Below are 21,606 nucleotides of genomic sequence, written 5' to 3'. Positions count from 1 at the left end.
AAAATATCATTTCAGTTGAAAATACCAACCAATTCACCAAAACAACCAAACCATCTAAAAACAGTGTTTTGCCATTTCTTCTCAAATTCTAACCAGGGAAGATTTTTAAGTTAATAATGATAATGGCTGGGGACTGGTGAGTTTTCTGATGGTAGTTTCTCATCCATTCTACGCATGAACTGTGCAGACCTTCTTCTCTTGCCTGCAACAATAAGCAACACATAATTTATATTTCCTAGCTCTTCTTGCTTGTGTCTCTTGAGTTTTGCTAGCAACCAACAGCAACAGAAACACATCTACTGGGGCCCCTAAGCAAATGGCAGCAAGCAAAGACTTTCAAGCATTTTTAGCCTGTCTTGTCCCTCACAAGTTTTACAGCTATTGAAAATCTGCTAACAAGAGGAGAATAGGCTCTGTTTCTTAATAGATGATCACTTGGAAGGACAAGATATTTTCCTACCAAAAAAATATTAATAGTTATTCTTGAACGGTGATTTTTTTGTGACATATTATTTAATTGTTAAACCTAATTTACATTTGTACAGTGAGCTATAAGAATGACGATATGTTCCCAGAAGATTATTTCAGTAATTAAATTTTATAGCTACCTAAGCATCTTTTTCTCTATGCTTAAAGGGAATTATTGACAAGATTTTGGTTATTCATATATTTATTTATTCTTTCTAGCATCTGCTGATAAGCAGGATGCTCTGCCATGAACTACAAAACGGAAATGAAAATATCACATTAATAGGTTTGGAACACATTACTTACGGTGGTTGCACAGTGGATGTCTTTCCATACATTGGCTTCCCTGGAGAGATCTGAGACTTCAAAAAGGTTATCAAGAATTACTTCCCCAATCATGTCATGTCTAGAAAATCTGTCAAAATCATAAACACTGAAATGCAATTTTCTGTTGCTGAGCTGATCATAGGCTACAGGAAACTGAAAGGTTTCATCAAAGACAGGATTTAATGTCTTCCTGTGAACTCGTGTCTGAAACTTCTTTTTCCTATCTGGAAGCAGATAAATCTTAACGTAGGGGTCAGATGTTCCTGTGAAGTCTTTAGCAGGCAGATCTAAGGCTTTGACAATTGTGACAGCCAAAAGTTCGTTCTCGTAATCATACCGGAGAGTGAAATTAAGTTTTCCGCATGTTTTCACATCTTCTTGTTGCCCATCAGAATCCACAGACTTCTGTTTGTAGAGTTCTGGTTTTATTCTCCCAATGCTGGTTGTCGTCTCTCCCCTTTGTAAAATTGGATCTGTCCCCATGTTAAAATCAACACTGGACACTTGCATCTGCCTTGGCAAGTGCCTCCTGAAAGAATTGTGCCTGCACACATACACACACAAAATGAGCCATGATTATCTTCAGGAAAAGACTGGCTATTACTAAGTAGAAAATACAAGAAGACAAAATTAGTAAGGCTCCACTCTTTAAAGCAACCAAAAAACAAGCCCCAAATGCTTTATAAGTGCTAAAACAACTTTAAGAGGAAATGATTATTCAGAACAAACTTGGCCTGAGAGATGCTCAGTCTCCTGGCATTATATATATTTCTTACCTTGTTTTCAATCTATGCAGCTGAAAATGAGCTCAGGTTCTTTCATAGAATTCCAGCATTATTTGATCCTACTCTGCTAGGACATGAACAAAATATAGTCATGCTGAAAAAAGCATCACTTACAGACGACAGACTTCCTGTTGTTTGAAGGCACTCCTTGTCTGCTTTCCAATTGAATGTTTACCATGCTTAACAATGACCACTGTGAAAGCCTCAAGAAAGCCATGGAAAGGTATAGATGTTTTCAGCATAGTATTTACCACCCTGAAACACTTTATGTGTACCTATTGGGTATCTGGTGCACTGAGGTACAGGTCACTTTATCCTGTAATATTTTTCTGGCTGCAACGTATTTCAGTTTTAGGCAACGTTTTACTGTGGCATATTTTTTTTTCCTTCTGTTCTCACACTCCTCTGTGTAGCATATTAGCAAACTGATTCATGTACTCCTACCAAAAACAATTATGTTTAAATCCTCGCAATTCTAAATACTATGTAGTATATCTGTACTTATTTATGAGATTATCTTGACCGATGAACATTAATGGAACTTTCTATCTTTCCTACAGAGAGTGAAATAAAATCTCTGGTATGTCATACAGCTTTAAAATAGTATAAAAACATTGGTCAAAAAGCTTCATAGACATAGTCATCAGCAGATGCTATTATGACTACACTGTTCAGTTTATTTTTTGGACATTTTCACTTTTCCTTGGTACTTCACTACCCTTACAATCTGCGCTGGAAAAGCTCACTACCTCCTCCTGTGAGCATACTCAGTTGCCATTAAAAAACAATTTAATTGTCAGAATTTCCTCTGCTTTTTGCAATCAATTGCTTATTAATGCCAAATGCAGCCTTGCCTTATTGCTTGGTTTCCCTGTGGTGTTGTGTTCTGAAAACAAGAGGTGTCACAGCTGTGTGTTTCTTTCTTTAAATCAGAAATGCAAATTGTCTATTTGAAAGCAAGTAGGACTCATTTCATAGATATTATTTGTATTTTTGCTTAAGTGAAGTGGTTGCAGAAGGCACACAGCACAAAACTACTGCAATTTAGCTGAGCAGAGATACAAGAGGGTAATCTGCAACCATTAAATAATAGACAAGAATTTTTCCCATTTTGGTTGCTTCAGTACTGCTAGGTGTAGTGTGCAGCAAAATTGTGACAAAAGAATAGGGGAGGGAGAACTTCACAGTTCAGGCTTGAAGTAACTCCAGAAAACACAGGTGCTTTGATTTCAAATTTAGATGAACAGTAATACACCTCTCTCATAATACACTGCAACTTTTCCATACACCCACATATATTTATTTATCTGTTACAAGCAGACAAGTTCAAAGACTCCCTTTTCTCTTAAAAGGTTAAACTCCTCAAATTCATAGTATATGATATCCATGATGGAATGGGGGGAGCAATGGGAAGGCTCTAACTAGTCATAAAAGCACAACTATGTTCTTCAAGGAGTTCCACAAATGCCACTGAGTCTTCATCCACTGGAAATTCTGGTCTCATGGATGTGCCAAACACAGGGAAGGAATTCTCCACCCAGAATGTAGTGGCAGTAAATTTTCAGCACGCAGTTGGTTAGGTGCTAGCTCTCTGGTATCTCTGACTCTGCTTACGCAGGTAAAATAATGAAAATTGCCTGCATGTCATTTCAAGTTTAAATGAAATTTGATATATGACAAACTCTCTTTTCCTGTAATCTCTTGCATTTATGAAGACCTGAGTTAATCCTTGCAAAAGTAGCATATAAAAACATGACTCCATGATTTCTAAGGTAGCAGCCTCCTTTCAAACTGTCAAACGCTATGTACGTGAGATCCTCTGGTGAAGACAGTCATTGTTGCATGGCGTCACTAAGTAGAACAGTGCAGCTGTATGGCTGTGCCCCATGGGAACCAACAGAACCTTTGCTCCAGTAAGCCAATGCCCTAATTACATAGTGCCTTGTATCTGCTCTGAGTCACAGCATTTCACCAAGACAGCTAATTGGCCTGTTAATTATTAAGATGCTTCATTGTTGTCATGGCAACATATTTATCATCCTTTGTTCTGCAATAACAAAGGAATTAATGACTGTTAAAATGAAGTACAAGGATGTCAAGCAACCAGGATAAAAAGGTGTAGGGAAGCTATTTACTTGTGCAAATCCAGGTACATTCACCATTACTGGCTTTCACATAGCACTCCTATAGACACACTTTTCCATAACTTAGAACAAATACATTTTGAGCGACAAAGTCTGGACATAAATCTACAGTATAAAACAAGCTTGCACTGGAATAATGATAGTACGAAGCTGAGTTCTAACAAAGAAAGAGTAGCATATGTAAGACAAAAGAGAAGGATAGGATGGTGATTTATGATATGACTTGAGATTTATAACATGTGGCTCTGATCTATCTTCAAGAGATGATACTAGGGTGATACTTTAGACCATATCCAGGAATGGACACCAGCATTTCAATTGTATTTTGCCAGGACTGAGGCTACTAATTCCTCCTTGCCATCACCAAATTCAATTGACCTGTTTGCTTTTCTTTAATCTTAACATTCCCACACACCTCACTTTTGCCTTTGTGCCTCATGGGAGCTGACTTACTCTTCTAGAGCTGAACGACAAGCTCCTCTCCTACCTAATGCTAAAGAGGTCAAAGCTCTTTGAAAATACAAGTGAACATTTGAAGGAAGAAATATTAGAGAATCAATAAACCACACTGCAGCATACCTTCACAAAGTACAGGGAAAAATGGCCCTCTCTAACACTGAGCAAAAACGTATCTAAATGAACACCACTGATGCAGGAATTCTACTGCAGTTTACTGGTGCAAACACCCTACTATTTAGTTACTCAAGGTGAGACAAGCAGGGCTACTCAGGGGAAATGAACTGTCCCTCCAGGAAAGATTTAAAACTTATAATTTAGACAGGATAGAAAGAAAAAGCTCCCCTACATTACATACTGAAAGAGCAGGACAGATGACAGACTTCAATTTTGTAGAAGTGTGCTGGATTTCAATTTTATTTTATGCATTCATATCCCAGTCCAAATCACTCTGGAGGTCTGGAGGTCTGGAGGAAATATTTTGACAGCTTGAAATAGCTCTGGATTACGTTCTTGGAACTTCTTTCTTCCCCTGTACTGCCATAGAGAGTTTTCAAGCCTATCTGCCAGCTAGTTATTTCTTCTGTCTGTTCAGGAAGTCAGACAGTCTGATCACCTACAGATTTTCCTGTTAGCACATAATGCATAAAACTGTTCCAATTAATATCCAATTAGATAGATAGCAGCATAGCAGTTGCAGATAGCAGTTGCATAAGATCCTTGTCATGCGAAGTTGTATCATTTTTTTGTCCTTCTGCCTGTCCCTCTTACAGCAGCTACAATGTCAAAGCTGTCTTCCCAGTATTCTGGAAAAGCTCTTCAGGGCAGTTTGGATACCATGCTCTGCATCTCAACAGGTGGATATAGTAGCTGCAATCAGGCACAGACAGGGCAACCTGGCTTAAAGGCAGCTGTACAGTCTTATCATTCAGGAGATGGTTCAGCTGCTGGAGTCAGCTAGACCACCCTTGGCTGGAGTGCTCTACTTTTTGGTTGCCCGTTGGCTGTTCCCTGTTTTTGGAAAAGTGGGAAAGAAAGCACTTCTACACTCGTCGGTTCTATGAATGCACTGAGCTGGCAAAGTACTGATCTTAGGGACTCTCAGAAAGCCAGCAAAATATGTGCCACTAAATGTAAAGCACGTCTTCTACAATCTTGTGTGTCAATGAAAATGGGGTAGATGTTTTTTTATTATTATTGTTTGGCTTTTGCTTGTTGATCTGTTTCACTTGGTAGCATGCGTCCATTTAGCAAAAGATCTACTGAGTTAAAGCCACTTCCTATAGAGGATTTATACTCTTACAGTGTTATGCAGTACTTCAAGTGCCTCTTTTAACCTCCATTTTCCTATTTTGTGTTAAGAAAACATTCATTTAAAAAAAAAATTATTATTTATTTTTATATAGGAAGTGTTCTTTTTAGCTCGCTTCCCATGCATTAAATTTGCTGACAGTATTTGAAGAAAATCATGTTGGATACTAGAGATCACTGCACATCTCTTCTTCAGAACTTTTCAAAATAACTCAGTATCTGCAACAAAATCAAAGTTTCTCTCCTTCAATTTCATACAAAAGAAATCATTGCTGCAATAGTACATGCTTGACATATATTCCAAAATATATACAGAATCTGTATTGCTTTGAAATCAATCTGCAAGGACTACATTCTTAGACTGGGATTTTAATTCCTTTATAAGTGGCAAACATGTCATGAAGAAATGCTATCAACAATAAATCTGTCTCTTATTTAATGAAGAGGAAAACTTTCATCTGTAAAAGCAAATGCTAGGTCTACAAAAATACATCTGTGAAAAGACAGACTTGTAGTACACTGAAAAATCACATTAGGATGGATTTTCCTGTACACAAAACCCAAAATGGAAATGTTGTAAATACATATATGTAAATACATATGTATTTACAAAGTAGTAGAAGATAGATTTGATCTTCATAAAACAGTGAAGTAGCTGAAGGTCTGCCATCTTTTCTGTTAACGATACAGAGGTTTTACCTTCACACAGCTGCTGTCTTGCCCATAACTGCTAAGAACTCACAAGTACCCTAGAATCTTGGAAATTTTCAGCAGAATACTATGGCAGTACCTTTTCCCAGGAAACATGCCACAGATGCAAGTATCCCTTACCTTGATGATGACGTGGGCTCTGTGATCTGTCTCTGCATGCGTGCATGTCTGATCAGATGTTCTTTCAGTGCATTCTGGACCTCTGCTGGTATATCAGGTGAAGTGTGGCTAATTTTCAATGCAGCTTCAAGTACCTTTGTTGTAGGTTTCCCATTTTCTTTAACTTCCTTTTTCTCACTGGTCTCCAAAACCTCTGTAGGAGCACTGGAGGTGCTCTGCGGGACATTACTGGCATTGGAAGTGAGAGGTTTGCTTCTCCAGCAGGGCCAGCACAACTTCCAAAAGACAAAAAGTGAGACTACCAGCAAGGCGAGCCCACAGAAGCTGACGACTACTGCTAACAAACTGACTGAGATGTCTGCAAGGAATTAGAAACAGAGATCATCATGACAGACAAACATGGAGAGAAAAGAATATGAAACAGGTGAGAAGATAGAAGTATTGCAATCATTATCCCATGATGAGTTTTGAAGCCTCATTCAAAGCTATTTTTCTTTTCGATATCTAAGCCTATGCCTTTAAAATGCTACCATCCTCCACTGCCTCTTTTCCAAATTCCCCATTCACTGCTGCAATGGCTCAGGGCCAGTACTGAAACCACCAGCAACACACAGACAGTCAAACTTCTTAGGAAGTAAGGGACTACCCAAACGGTCCCAAATCCACCTATCCATAGTGATCAAATGGTGTTTGCTTGGGAATACGTCTTGCTGAAAAAAATTAAACAGCAATCAACATTTTCTGTAAGCATCTATGAAGATCGGTCAGTTACAAACACCCAGGCTGATAGAGAAATTCCTTAAGACTTATCAAACTTTTGATTTCGTGTGCTAACTGGTTCATAAGTATGTTAAAACAGGATAAAAAGGAACAAGTTACAGTTTGCCATGAACAATAAGTTGTAGGGGTTAAATCTCAAACACTGTTAGATCACGACATGAAGTTCCCTTCATACTACACTATTCAATGCCCTTGGTTCTACAAAGACCATACCATACATTTAGCTATCCCTGCTGCCCTGCATTTGACTTTCTCTGCCATGGTGGATTAACATATCCAATAATGCTGCCAAAGTAAAAAGAACAGATTTTGTACTGACTAAATTCTGCAAACAGGCTTGTATTTTAGGAGATGGTGGATCACCAGAAATGCCAATTGGAGCTTAATTAAGACTTTTATTCTGTGTGACATGTTTCAGTTTGATTTTTCCAGAATCGTGTAATCTTCTAAAATATAACTAGAATAACCCTCTCCTTTTGAAAAGAGGCTTCTGTATGCTTTTTAAAAAAATCAATAAGCCCTACTTAAATGCCCCTCAAGCAAAGGCTGCTGCTACTTGTTACAACAAGGTTTGACAGTTTAACAGCTAATATTTTGTATCCATAGCTGGAGGCTACAGACTACTAAACTGAACCAGTGGAAAAGTGCAACCAGGGTATGAGCATACCTTTTTCTAAAAGATCACAGGCTAAAAAAAAAATTGTCCTCTAGATGTGTGTTGGCTGCACAATACAGTTTGCAGCTCATGAGTCCTCCTGGGAGATTAAGTTTCTGGAAGATAATTTCAGAAGGTTTTCTTTATTAATATTTAATCTCCAAATACAACTTTCAGTAAGAAATAATGAGTGTAAGGCCCATTCAACGTGAAAATGGATGAGAATAGTCAACGTAAATAGGTGTTGATAGTCTGAAGACACGCTTCAGCTCAACCTTACTTCATGTATGTCCTGGCCAGCTTCATGGAAGAACTGGCAGGAGATGTACTTTTGCATTTGAAGAGTTTAACACTAGCTGCTTCCCTGCCTTGAACAGAAGTATGCCTCCATAAATATTTTTGACAGGCCTGGGCATCTTTTTCTGCCTGCAGTTAAATGTCAAAATGTAGCCCTTGGAATATTCACGTCAGTTTAATGAGAAATTCATACAGCAAATTTCGATTTAAGATGCTCCCATAAAATGAATGGATGCATAATTATACCTAATAGCAATGTAACAGAAGAAGCAAGCGATACTTTTGCATACAGTTTTTCTAGAGAATGAATCCTCAGTAGGGGTTATTAGGCTATTTGGTTTGATCTACTGTTTACCCTACTATGTTTTCTGAGTCTCATAATTTCTAATGGGCTTGTCCATGTTTTGCAGCAGTGTCTGATCTTGACGGCAAGAGAAGACATTAAAGGATGCTGGTAAAGTTTACAGCTTGGTTCAGTGGTTAATCACTTTGTTGCGAATTTGTATTTCTGATTTGTATTTTTGTAGTTCTAATTTACAGCCATTGATTTTTTCACGTCTTTGTATGAGAGACTGAAAGACATAATATGCCTCATAAGACATGTCTATGCAAAACACAACTAAGCTAAAAGTGCTAGAATCAAACCCAGAGCAGTTATCAATGCCAGTCTCTGGAATGTTTTTAATCATTTTAGGTCTCCCAGCGAATTCCTGGGTATGGGTCATTAGGGAAGGCCAACAATCATTCATCATAGGCACTTGGATCTCCTTCTATTTCAGTAGATGATGGACAGAGCCTGTGACATGTCAGTTGGCCTCAGTGCCAGAGAATGGTCACACATTAATCCTATACATGAATACAGAGGTATGCCCCCACTGAACGAAATTTTTTGATAAATTAAACCTTCTGAATTTTCGATCAAGCTAGACAAAATATTTTTCCATTCTCAAAGTCCGACAAAATGTAAAATTATTGCAAAAGGTTGATGGTATCTCAGAAAACAACAAAAAAGAAAGCCAAAAAGAAATTCAATTTGGGGTCATTTGCAATATTTCCAGCTCAGTGTAGGTGTTATTAGCATAATTAGCTTATATTTTGAGTTGAAGTCTTCTAGAACTTGAAAGTCACAATTACCCATTTAGAAAATGATGAAACAGATGAAATTATTTCAAAACCAGAAATATAAATATCCAACAGAGTTTCAATGTAATGAAGGCACTATCAGTTGATTCTGTCAAAGCTTTTCTAGCCAGTCTTATTTTAAGTTTTTCACTGCAAGACATTTTTCAAGTCTTCTAATGACTGGGTGTCTCTTTTCAACACCTATTCCAGTTCTTCAGCTTCCTCTAAATTTTCTTTCTTTATTTCCATTAAACTATTTCAAATGGTCTCTAACCCAGTCTCAAAATCTTTACAGAAAAAGTAAGTTCTATTGCCCTAAAACATAGCATGAAACTTCTTAAGTTTTATGAGTAGTGAAAATATTTAAGAGTTAATTCTGGAAAGAATCATACAAATTATAGTCTCCATATCAGCTATTTTAGTAGTTTGCTCAACAGCCTCACATATTGTACTTGATAGTGAAACAAATACTTAAACAAAATAATGAAATACAGTAATTGCAAAGGAATTGGACAAAAAAAAATAGTTCATTACAATAAAAGTGGTATTTATTTCATTACATTTACTTCCATAATTGCTAGAATGCAATCACTATGCCATATTAATTAATGCAAGAATCATATCATTTGATTTTCTCACTTTTGAAAGCCACTCTATTGAACAATCATTATGCAAGATTTGCTGTTATAAGAATTGTGGAACAGCAGACAAATAGAGCTTCCTCTACACTATACATGTTACACTGAATATGTCTCATATATTATAGCAATTTAAGAATAAAAAACACTAAGAGATGGTTCAGCAGAGCAGGAGTTTCTTTGCATACTCGTCGAGGAAATCTGGAGAGAGAGGAAAATGGCTGCCAAAGAATGGATGTGTCTTTACGCTGGGATTACACTTCAGTTATGTAAGTATTCTTTAGATGGTGACAAGTTCAAAGACTGCCTTAAGTTTTTAGAGACAGAAGGGGATACACTCACTGGTCTGGAACAATGTTAACTGTCAACACTGTAAACAATATTCTCACCCTTCTCTGCTGTGAGGGAACAACAACAACAAAAAATCATTTTCAGCCTCAGGCAAGCTTTTGACAACTCTCTTTCCAAATTGATAATTGCAACTTGTCTTCAATGCTATACATTTGCACAGAATAGATATATTTTTGAATACCTTTCTGGGCATGCTGCACAATGGTTTTGCCATTCCTGTTCACGTGATGAGTAATCTTAAGAACATGAAGAAAAACCCTTTCTCACAATGCCCCTTCCGATCAGTGAGAAATCTTCCACTCATTTCACTTAAATTAACATTTTACTCCTAGTGATTTTTCTTTATTGACTTCTCCTTAATGTCATCTTCATAGTTTTGATAGAATTTCATGACTGAAAGAAAGTGGCCTGTTTCCTCATGCTTTCCTATCTAAAATAACTCAATGAAGATGGCCCCTATTGGTCAATTTAATACTTCTCATTTAAGAAAGGCATATTTACTTGGGAAATGCTTGAGCTATATTTACTTCAACATCTTTCTACATTTTTTATAAATATTTTTGGAGAGACCTCCAGCATAAGAGGCTTCTTGACAGCCACTGTTACCTATTAGGCAAGTCTGTAGAAACATCCCCAGTTTTTTTCTGGATGCTAGGCGACATTTTGAACCATGGTTTCTGTACTGTGGTTTCCAACAATGTATTGCTTTTAACTTGCCTCAGAAAAGTTCTGCACATGAACCTATTCTCAAACATGCATACTGGCAGACTTCCATGTCCAAAGCAAATTAAATTCATTTCCATTACAGTTAGTGCTCTGAAAGCATGTGGCCCTTGAGGCTTAGCTTGGGAAAAAAAGGTACTCCTCAGCTCTTATTGAATGTATACTGAGGAGATTGCTCAGTGTGTTAATGTAGCTGCCCATATGTATAAGTAGCAAGCAGGGCAAGGAGGGACCAGTCAGCTACAATTGTGTGAAATCATATTATGTGGTCTCTCTTGCGCATCACACCACATGGCAGGAGGTATACAGAGGTGTGTACTGACACATTGCTCCTGCTGGGGCTAGAGGATAGAGACAAGCCTGCAGTACAAAGTTCTACCACAGGCTCCTACTTCAGGAATGTTATAGAGCCCAACAACTCTTTTCTGCCTTTAGAAGAGTGCTGTGAGTGTCCTTTGCAGGCAGGAGTTGTGCTATGTACACACAGTAGGCTGAAGAGAACCTACTTTTGCCAGCAAAGCAACAGAAGAAAAGGACCTTGTGTAAAAAAAAAGAATAGAGTTCTCTTTTGACCCCTCTCTTCATGTACAGTTGATACTGGATCTCTTAAATATTTAAAGTTCAACATCCAATAACTTCTTTTCATAACTATTTTTCTTTAACTGTTTTTGGTTTTTTTTTTTTTCCTATTGTTAATCATCCGTAAGCAACTCTGCTATTTCCATAGGAAACACTCTGAAGGGAGCTCTGGAATATCAGCAGCCAGCTCTTACAGATTAATTAATATATCTCCAATTTTCTATAGTTTGAAGGATGTAGTAGCTTTATCAATTATAAAACATTTAGATGCAACAGATCTCCTTTATCACCATGCATAGAAAGTAGCTGGCCCAACTGAACACTCCTGCTGTTCAGTCTTTTGGGGGGAATTTGAAGAATCAAAAGTTGCTGGTGTTCATTTTTACTTGGCATCAGCAGATCTTCCACAAATACCTCTCTGTCAGGTAAATCCCCAAGGATGGGGATATAATGCTTTGGCATGCCTCAGACAGCAGCAGGTGTAGTATATTGTATTTTCTCTCTTAACCTCACTTGGTCACAGCACCTGACTTACCTTTCAAACTACAAAGATAACCTTCACCTTGAAAGTCTGCATATGGTCTCTTCTGCTCTTCCCATAGTGAAACTTACTTTGAAGATCTTCCTCAAATCTTTTGACTCCAGCCCTATTGTGAATGTGTTCTCTCCTACATTGTTAATTCAGCCTAATGTCTGAAATTGTACAAAACAGCCATCAGCCATCACCAACCTCCTGCTGGTATATTGCTTCTTAGTGCTAACAGAACTCAAGGGTAGCATTTTTCTTACTGGTAAGGGAATCCAATGAAGTCAGGTATCACTGTGATTTATTACATCTTTACTGCACATAAAATTAGAAATCTCTTGTCAAAATCATTTTATCTATGTTACACCAAATATCAATGCTTCTGATAACCTCTATCTGTTCAGCCACTAATGGAACATCCTCTTTCACCATTTCAGATCCCATGTACGGGCCCTCCAATTATGTCATGTATATTAGACATAGGGATTTGCCAGAAGCTTGTTAACCTTCACCTAGTCCACATCATCTTTGGTTTTACAGAAATCTGAAGGAATTTTTCAAAGTAGTTGAGTATAAATGAATATTGGTACATTTATGTAATGAGAAAAGATGGCTCTCACTTTGCCTGTCTGGGTCATTGTGTTTTACACTGTTGGATTTTGTCCCATGCTGCTCTGACATTCGCAAGTATGTCTCTAAGCATAGAAACATTGGGGTTAAAAAACATCTGCAAGAATACATCACTATCCTCTTTGAGACAAGAAAAAACTGCAAATACATCACAGGTCCTTTGGACAGCCAGAAATCACGAGCGTGCCTCACCTACAACCAAGTTCATGCAGCTCAAGTACCATTCTTGAATTGTCATGGTTATGTCTATTCATACCCAGCAGTATAAAACAAACATGTCACACACAGGATAAGACCCAGCTAAACACTTGTCTCTTTATGATCATTATAACAGATTTGTCCTCGAGCTGCTGTAACCATTCCTGTATTTTTCATTTCTTTGCAAAACGTGTATGGAGGAAGATTCTTTTATAAAATGCTTTTACAGTACATCACTGCTGCCTGCATGTTGAAGGCTTCTGCACTGTTATGATTGCCTTCACATTTACTGTAAAGAAATCTGGTTTCTGTGGCATGTTTACCCATCTGTTATACCTTTATATTGCTGAATTACCTGCTCTTCTGTTTGTTCTTTTTTCTTCACAGCTTGTTAATAAACATTTCAGAAAACAGTTTTCAGTAACCCTGCACTCTTTACTTTTTTTCCCCAAATCATATTTCTCTCTGATAATAGTTTTGCTCTGATCAGGTGACGAGTAACATAACAAATAATTTGGTCTGTCTTTTAAATTTATCATTTAATTTTATCACTTTTCTCTGCAATAAAATGCTCAATTGTTTCAAATAACTGTTACTTCCTTATGAAGAAATATTTTCCTTTCAAGTATACTTGCAGCCTATGTTGTGTTTTGTGCAGTGTTTTCTTACTCCTATACTTTTGTAGCAAATTTTCATTCAGGGATAGGGCTAGAAGCTTGTTACATTAAAGTAAATAAAAATAATGATAATAAAAATAAAATAATTGTGATTAGAATGTTTAGGTGAATAACAAACAGACCTGTATAAGCCGATGCTCTCTGCATGGTCAACTTAAAACGAATTCATTGCCTGACAAGCAAATGAGCAAGAACAAACAACCCCCTAGCTCTCCAGCCACCCTCTAGCTGGCTAAAATATGACCTCCTGGCAGGGAAACAACTGACTTCCCAGCTCTGTTAAAAACACAGTTTTCCCATGAGAACTGATAATGAGATTCTTGAGTTTGCAGGCCTATCTGGCCTAGCAAAGCAAAGACAGCAGTAAGTAAGTGGTCAGCATCTGCAGAGGATGTGGGATGGCAGTGAGATTTAAACATGTCCCCAGAGCAGGGTGCCTATCCTCCTCCTAGTACAGTTCTTGTAACTGCCTTAAGCTTCAGAAATGCTCCCAACTGGGATTTTGATGTGCCTGGCTCCTTAGAATGAGGAGATGCTTAACTGGCAAGAAAATGAACTAGAGTTCCTTATTGCTCACACAACCTGAGTATAAATACAGGTAAAACCAAGCTGCACATAATGAATTTTGGAGATTTCTAGAAAATAATTTGCATTAAATTTTGATGGGTGCAATCCTGCACATCTAGTTCCCACACGTGTTCCACCAAACTCTTCCCATTATTTGAAAAATACTTTTGCCCAAAGCTGTTGGAAGTAAAGGTGTAAAAATAAATCAGTTGCACCTCTAATTCAGCATTTTGCCAAAAAACATTATACTTTTCTGAAGAACGCTCACAGAATCATCTGACTATATAAAGGCACCATAAATGTAAATAGCTTCCTAATCTTTTTTTTCTTGAGTACACCCCTTGGGACAAGATAATTAATAGTCCTTGTAATTACCAGGGTAGAAAATATAACAGCAGATGTTGTATCTTCACTAATTGTCCAAAGCTCTGGGAAATTTACAAAATGATTTCTCTCCATAAGATTCGTTACTATGAGTTCCATAGATTAATTATCCATTACACGAAATATGATTACCCTTTCTTGACCCAAGTGGTGAGCAGAAACTGAGGGTCAAAATGTTTTGTTGTTGCCACTAAGAGGAAAAGATACTGAAGAATCAGCCATTTCTTTGATGTAGTCCTGTTTGTCTGCAAAGAATGTTCAAATCTTTATTTCTTTGAGAACACAGGGAGTCAAATGCCTGGAGGTGGTTATTATTATTATTATTGTTGTTGTTGTTGTTGTTGTTGTTGTTAGCATTAAACCAGAGCAGCTCTCCTTCCTGCTTTGTTGTTTCTTTTTGTATCCTGCCTTTCCAAAGCAATACTCTCCTTTATTTTCTTTGGTCTGACTGTGTCTCTGGTTCCCTCTTTGTTCATGTTTGATTCTGTTACCCTTGCTGTGCTTCTAGACATCTATACTGTCAAAACAATAACAACAATAAAGCAGTTTCCAAGCTTTCCACTTGTCAGTGAAACTTGTTGGGTCACAAAGTCAATGTTGTCTCATATTTTTGTTTGAGCCTGGGCTGTGGTTGTGATTCCTCTGAGAAGGTCAACTGCTTTATTCAGCTGAACAGAAAGCAGTTATCACACCCACCAACACAACCAGATCACAGCAGCTCTTGTTGCCAATTTTCATGTTCTAAGTTCCAGAACATCACTTTATCTTTGTATTAAATAGAAAAGGTTTGTTTCCTTTTTACCATCCACTCTTTTGCCTTCTGAAATGTTTCTGTACTATTATTTCCTTTCCAAATATAGGTCTTCTCATCTTTTAGCCTTCTTTTCTCCGCTGAAATCTCATCAGTGATTCTCATTTATACTACATTCGTGACACTTTCAGGCAACTCGATTTTCAGGTGAAGAAAACTGAATGAACACAGAGGAAAAATATGCTATTGCTATATAGGCAACTATTATATTTTCTTTTTGTATTTCTTTTTACGCTGCCTTCCACACTATTTGCTTTTTGAATTTTCAATGAATTTTTAGTTGTGATTCTATAATAACGTAGTATAATAAACCATTATTCTGTAATCACCCTCTCACAGCCTCCAGAACTCCTTCTAACAGCTCAACTATCTTCTTACTCTGACTACAGTAGTTTCTTCTCTGCATGCCTCAGTGTTTGCTACAGGGGCTAATGTCCAATGTGCTGCACAGAGCTCCAGACCACAAATAACTGTGAAAGAGCTTTCCACATCAGGTTGCTGGAGAAGCTAATGCAAAATAGGGCTAAATTAGCCCATGCTCCTCTTTACCATAAAGCTAGTGTTGCATGACACCTGTGCAGAATTTACTAAGCTACAGGAGGATTTGTCTACTGGATATAGGCTCTCACAACTGCTACCATTCCAGCAGTGTTTCAATACTACACATCTATGACTTCAGTCTCAGAACAGAGAACACTTTGGATTTCTACCTTTAACAAACTGCAGATGGGGATGTTCAGCACTGTGGACAGCACTTACTTCACCCACAGTGTTGGAAAGATACTCTATGTGCGTTTGAAGAGCAGGAGACAAACCTTTCTGTGACACGACTGGCCTTTCCATGACGAGATTTCTCTCAGCCTAAACACTGTATTGACAATCTTTCACTTTCAAAAAACTCAAGTGAGTAATATTTACATCTTGTCTACTCAAGTGTTTACATACAAAAATACTGTCAGTTATCAACAACTGTGTGCCTGCTCTTCCTCTGGAGTCACAAAGTATTAAAATGTGATTGCTAGCATTTTTATTAATTAATAAGGCGATGTTTACTTTAACATATATGCTAATACAGTTGACGATACCTTTACTATTTTCCTTTTAAGGAGGAAAAAGTGAGATTTAGGAATTCAGTTGAGATGTGGCACCCAGTGGCTCAAGTTCAGTATCTGTTAATCATCACTTAGTTTCCAATCTAACAATTCTGTTACTTAGAGTTTTCAAATGCAAAAGATAAGTAGATTGCTGACTTTGAAGAAACATAGACAATTGTTCAAAAATGTAGACAACTCTTCAAAAGCACTGTTTCCAGTCCAATATGAAAGCACTTCATATTGGAGATTTAAATTTTCTAAACAGGAAGTCTTGGTTTACACTGTGGGACATTTTTGTATCCCACCTATGTATGTAAATATACACTTTCTTACTACGTGACACCTAATACTGACTCCTGTGCAGTATTCTCTACAAATCAGAAAGAGAAGCTAATCTTTTCAGAGCCCAGTTTTCAAAGACTCATCATGCTGTTTCAGGCAACATTCTATGATTTGCACCAAGACAACTCAAAGAGTGTATGGCTGAGCTGTACACAGTAGTTTGTATTTCCAAAGCACAGCCAAACCCACGATCTGGAAGCACGCTACCCCCCACACTCCACTGCCCTGATGGGTTGGCCCCAGAGTCCTGCAACCCTCACCAGCTGCAAATACAAGCACAAAATCCTGGAAGGAACATACAGGTATTGGAGTCTGAAAGAAGAACTGCTCCTCTGTAAGGAAGGCAGCAGCAACAGGTGTTTTTTTTGTTTGGTTGTTTTTTTTTTGTTTTTTTTTTTGGGGGGGGGGGAAGGAGGGAGGAGACGAATTTGCAGAACAAATCTGTGGGCACTAGAAGAAAAAAAAATAAAATATCAACAGCTGCTGTGGTAGCAACAGCCTGGCTGGGGCACATGCTCAGTACCTGCTGCCTTCCACAACTTGGTGTTCAATTTATTCAATTTGCACTGTATACTTGGTATTTGTTGTGCACAATGCAAGCTGTCCCGCTCCATTTGTGCACTGACAGAATAGATTATGATCACTTCTGACAGAAATAAAGATCTTGGTCTTATTTACAAGCCCTGACCGCAAAATACACACGATGGCCAACAACAGCTCTGGAGCATTCTGTACGGAGAAAGGAAAAAAAGTGGAGCTGCTTCCAGAAGACCCAGACAGCCCCCAAATCAATGACCAAACAACACTAGGAGTTGAAGTCGTGCCTGGTTTCAACCCCGACATTTTGTTCTGGCTTCGAAACATTTCAATTAACCCGAACTCCCTCCTCTCTCCCCCCACATTTCTCAGACGAGTCCTGGACCGCCGTTCTGCCCCGACCTTATGGCACCCTGCCGGCAGGCAGAGCTCTCCCTCAGCCCTAAGCCTTTACCGGGTGGATACGGCCATCCCACACCGCGCTCTCCCGACTCTCAGCGTACGGGGCGCGGAGCTCGGCGGCTACCCCACGCGTGCCGCGTCCCACCCGTGATAGCAGTGGCGAGCACAGCCCCTGCCCCACCGCCTTCCCCGCCGCACGGAAAACCTGAGGGTAAGGAAGCCGCCAGGGGCAGCGGGTGAGTGGCGGCGGCGTGGCTCCAGCTCACCGCAACGCTCGCACGTCGGAGAGGATCTCACCCACTTCGATTCCTCTCTGTGCTCCCCACTCCCGCACCCGTCCCCGCGGCGATGAGCCCACCCCAGATGCGAAGTGCCCGGCGGCGCTTTCCTAGCTGCGCTCCGGACTCGAAGCCTCCAGGTTGAGAGGATTTTAAAGCAGGCTCCGTGCCTGCAACCACCGCCCCCCCCTTCCCCCCATCGCCGTCCGCCCCCTCGGCACGCAGGGAAGGCAAAGGAAAAAGTTGCGCTCTCCGGCCGCCCACGCGGCGGATGCAGGACGGGAGCGGCGGGGCCGGGGCCACTAGCGGTACCTGTGCCGCCGATGCCCTGTCGGGCGGTCTCCAGTGGGAAGATGCCGGCGCACTTCTCCCGCTCCACCTGCCCGCCCAGGCACAGCTCGGAGATGATTTGAAGCGCTTTGTGGCAGAGGCTGCCCACGCTGTCCTCCGCGGAGAAACTCATTTTCGGGCCGGCCGGCCGCTAAGTCATGGCTGGAGAGGGGCGGCTCCGCGCCGGACCCGTACAGTCTCCCGCGGGGAGCGGTGCGGAGCGGACGGGAGCGGAGCGGCGGGCGCGGCGCGAGTGAAACCGCGCTCACATCCGAAGAAGTAGTGAAGGTTGAGGGGGGGAGGAGGGGGGAGGGAGAAGGAAAAAAAAAGGGGGGGGGGGGGGGAGAGAGAATAAAAAGGGGGGAAAAAAAAAAGGATCCACTTAGCAACGCCTTTTGTGCCTAGCGGGCTTCGGTAGGCGGCTCGGCCAATGGCAGCAGGGCGAGGGGGGGGAGCAGGTGGCGGGGGGTCTCCGCACGTCCCTCGGGGAAAGTTTTCCGTCCTCGCTCCGCGGTCCCGAGAGCGGTGGAGCGGCGCTGTTTGGCGCGGCGCGGTGCGGTGCGATGCGGAGGCACCGCTGGTTGAGGCGGGTGGAAGCCCTCAGCACAGCCCCGCGGGACCCATGAGCCCCGACGGAGCTCTCCTGATCCCCCGCTGCTCCGCGAGGCTCCTCGCACGCTCATCGCGGCGGGAGGATGGAGGGTTTATCCTGCATCAGTCCGGTCAGTTATCCCGAGACATCATTTTGTAGATGACCCGAGGAGTGCGATCTTGGGTGCAGTCTACAGAGCAACGTCAAATCATTTCATTAACAACAACAAAAGTCTCCACGAGACGCAGTTGGAAAGTAGTTTACTTTGGTTATTTCTCTAATTTATAAAGAAGTCAGAGCAACCTGGCAAGTGTCTGGTCTATTTCCTCAAAAAGAGTTTGTGTTTTTTTTAATTATTACTATTTTTGATAATCATAAGTTTATTTACAGATTAGAAGTTCCATTTACTGTGAGTTCTTCAACATGTATTGAGAAATGAGTGCAGGACAGAATGCAGGTGGTTATTCCTGTTACTGGCTGCATAGCAGAACAGCATTTCATGCTATCAATTTGTCGATATACTTCCTGACATTCTGATACATTTTTGTGTTTGTGAAGAAAAATGCTTCTGCTTTGACGGCGTGTGTATCTTTTAATACTTAACAATTCTGTTTAGGCATAGAGGAAAAGAAGTCTGCCAGCAGCTTGCTGAACAGCGCTGTCTGTAGCCTCTTTGTTGGTTTCATAAGCATGAGAAGTTTGTTTGTGTACCGATGTGCTTTTTTCCCCTCATTTCAATGTTATGTGAATTTCATAATAACTCTTTCTAAGCAAATGCAAAGTTTAATGTCTGAATGTCTGAAAACTTTATTATCACCAATAGCTGTAAATTATGAAAGATTAAAGAAATCTTTATTCTAGCGTAAATCTGAAGTTATGTACTTCATATAGCATAGACGCTTGTAAAAATACAAACAATGTTTCTACAAATGCTGTGTGGCATTTTTAAGGCTCATACATTTATGCACACTAATTCATATCCAAGTATTTTTCAAGTCTGGAGAAGGCTGCAGGGAGACATCATTACAGCCTTCCAATATTTAAAGGGAGATTGTAAACAGGAAGGTAGTGATAGCACAAGGGGGAATGGATTTAAACTGAAGGAGGGAAGGTTTGGATTAGGTGTTGGGGAATTTTTTCACTCAGAGGGTGGTGAGGCATTGCCCAGAGAAGCTGTGGGTGCCCCACTCAAGGCCATGCTGGATGAGGCCCTGGACAACCTGATCTAGTACTTGATCTAGCAGTTGGCAACCCTGCCTGTGGCAGGAGGGTTGGAGTGTAATGATCCTCGAGGTTCCTTCCAACCCAAGGCTTTCTATGACTCTATGAAATGAACTGACTCTGTAGTACACAAACTGTAACAACTACAGAAATTATGTTCCTCAAAGCTTTTTTTCATACGTATAGCAGGTATTTCAGAAACATCAGGTGCTACTGAATGTGTTTTTCAGTGCTCGGTGCATTTCCTGAGACTAGCACTGTCAAAACTTGGTTACCGCAAAATGTTCTGGCAATTCCTAGAATGTTTAGACTCTTGTTACAACAGCTGAGGACACAGCACTGAGTGCTATTTGAACACTCGTTTAGCTTTCATAGGGACCTAAATTAATATGATTATCTCATGAATATAGGCTTGCTGGCAAAATAAATAAATAAATAAATAAATAAATATGTACATGTTTTCATTGTAATGAAGGCTACTGGTACCTACTTCCAAACTTCACGATATGAACATATTTACTGTTCTTGTGACATTAACAACCCCGTTCCCAAAATTCTGTCATGCACCACCAACTAATAATTAAGCAGTCTGTTTATCTTTGAGACATATTCATAACTCTGACAGAAGCTAACAGGAGATAAATATGCAGAGGGATGAAGGAAGTGCCTTGACCAGAAATTGGCTTTGAAGAGAATGAGGATTGCATTCAAAGCCTGAGACCTAAACTGTTCTATTTCTGAACTCTTCTACAGACTCCTTTTGCACACATGGATGTATCACACAGTTCATGAGTGAAATCTTTAAGGTTACTATCAGCGTTGCCACTGAATACAATACAGTCAACATTTCACATATTAAACTCATTGACGTATATAGTGTGAATTTTGTACATTCTTACATTATTTGCCTTCTGTACTCAAGAATTTTGTGTAGAGTGTACTGTCTTATTGTGGTTACCACTGTAGTACTGATAAGTACAAATATAAGGGAAAGCTCAAACACAAACTCTACAGTGAAAACCATATATTCCACATGTGAAAAATTTGTGAGGACTGAGGTTTTCAGATAGATGTCTGGAGACCCAGCTGATGTGGTGCCTCACATACATATGGATTATAAACAAAACATAAAATATCTGAATACATAACCAGACATGGAAGGCTACTGAGATGCTGTAGCATATACACAGCAGAAAGAACTGAAGCTGATGAAGCGCTTAGAAAAAGAGCTATGAGGAGCAGCTGTGGGCACTGGGTTGTTTAGACTGGAGAAGAGGAGGCTGAAGGGAGACCTCACTGTGCTCTACAACTACCTGAAAGGAGGTTGCAGTGTGGAAGATGTCAGTCTCTTTTCTCAGATGACATGGTGAAATGGTCTCAAGTTGTGACAGTGGAAAGTGTACTGGATACTGTGAGGAATTTCTTCATTGAGAAAGTGGTCAAGGTCTTTTCCAACATGGATAATCCTGTGATACCATATTAGCTGTTCTAAGTACTTTTAAAAATACTTTGATGTGCACGGAAAGTACTGGTCACAGTCTGCAGTATCA

At 39.8% G+C, this 21,606-nt stretch overlaps 1 protein-coding gene across 1 annotated transcript in view; it reads right to left on the bottom strand.

Moving 5' to 3' along the window:
- The window catches only part of SYT10 (synaptotagmin 10), a 32,873-nt gene extending 14,348 nt beyond the window's left edge, over positions 1-18,525 (bottom strand). The window contains exons 1-3 of the mRNA XM_031589733.2: positions 18,226-18,525; positions 6,323-6,680; positions 775-1,339 (exon numbers count right to left, since the gene is read on the bottom strand). Coding sequence (XP_031445593.1) covers positions 775-1,339; positions 6,323-6,680; positions 18,226-18,376 — 1,074 coding nt within the window. The 5' untranslated portion in view covers positions 18,377-18,525. The remainder of the gene's footprint in view (positions 1-774; positions 1,340-6,322; positions 6,681-18,225) is intronic.
- Between the last annotated feature and the right edge of the window lie 3,081 nt (positions 18,526-21,606).

This window comes from Phasianus colchicus, chromosome 1, assembly GCF_987193195.1.
Source record: "Phasianus colchicus chromosome 1, bPhaCol1.hap1.1, whole genome shotgun sequence".
In the NCBI taxonomy this organism is placed as follows: Eukaryota; Metazoa; Chordata; class Aves; order Galliformes; family Phasianidae; genus Phasianus; species Phasianus colchicus.
This window is presented reverse-complemented; position numbering and strand designations above follow the sequence as displayed.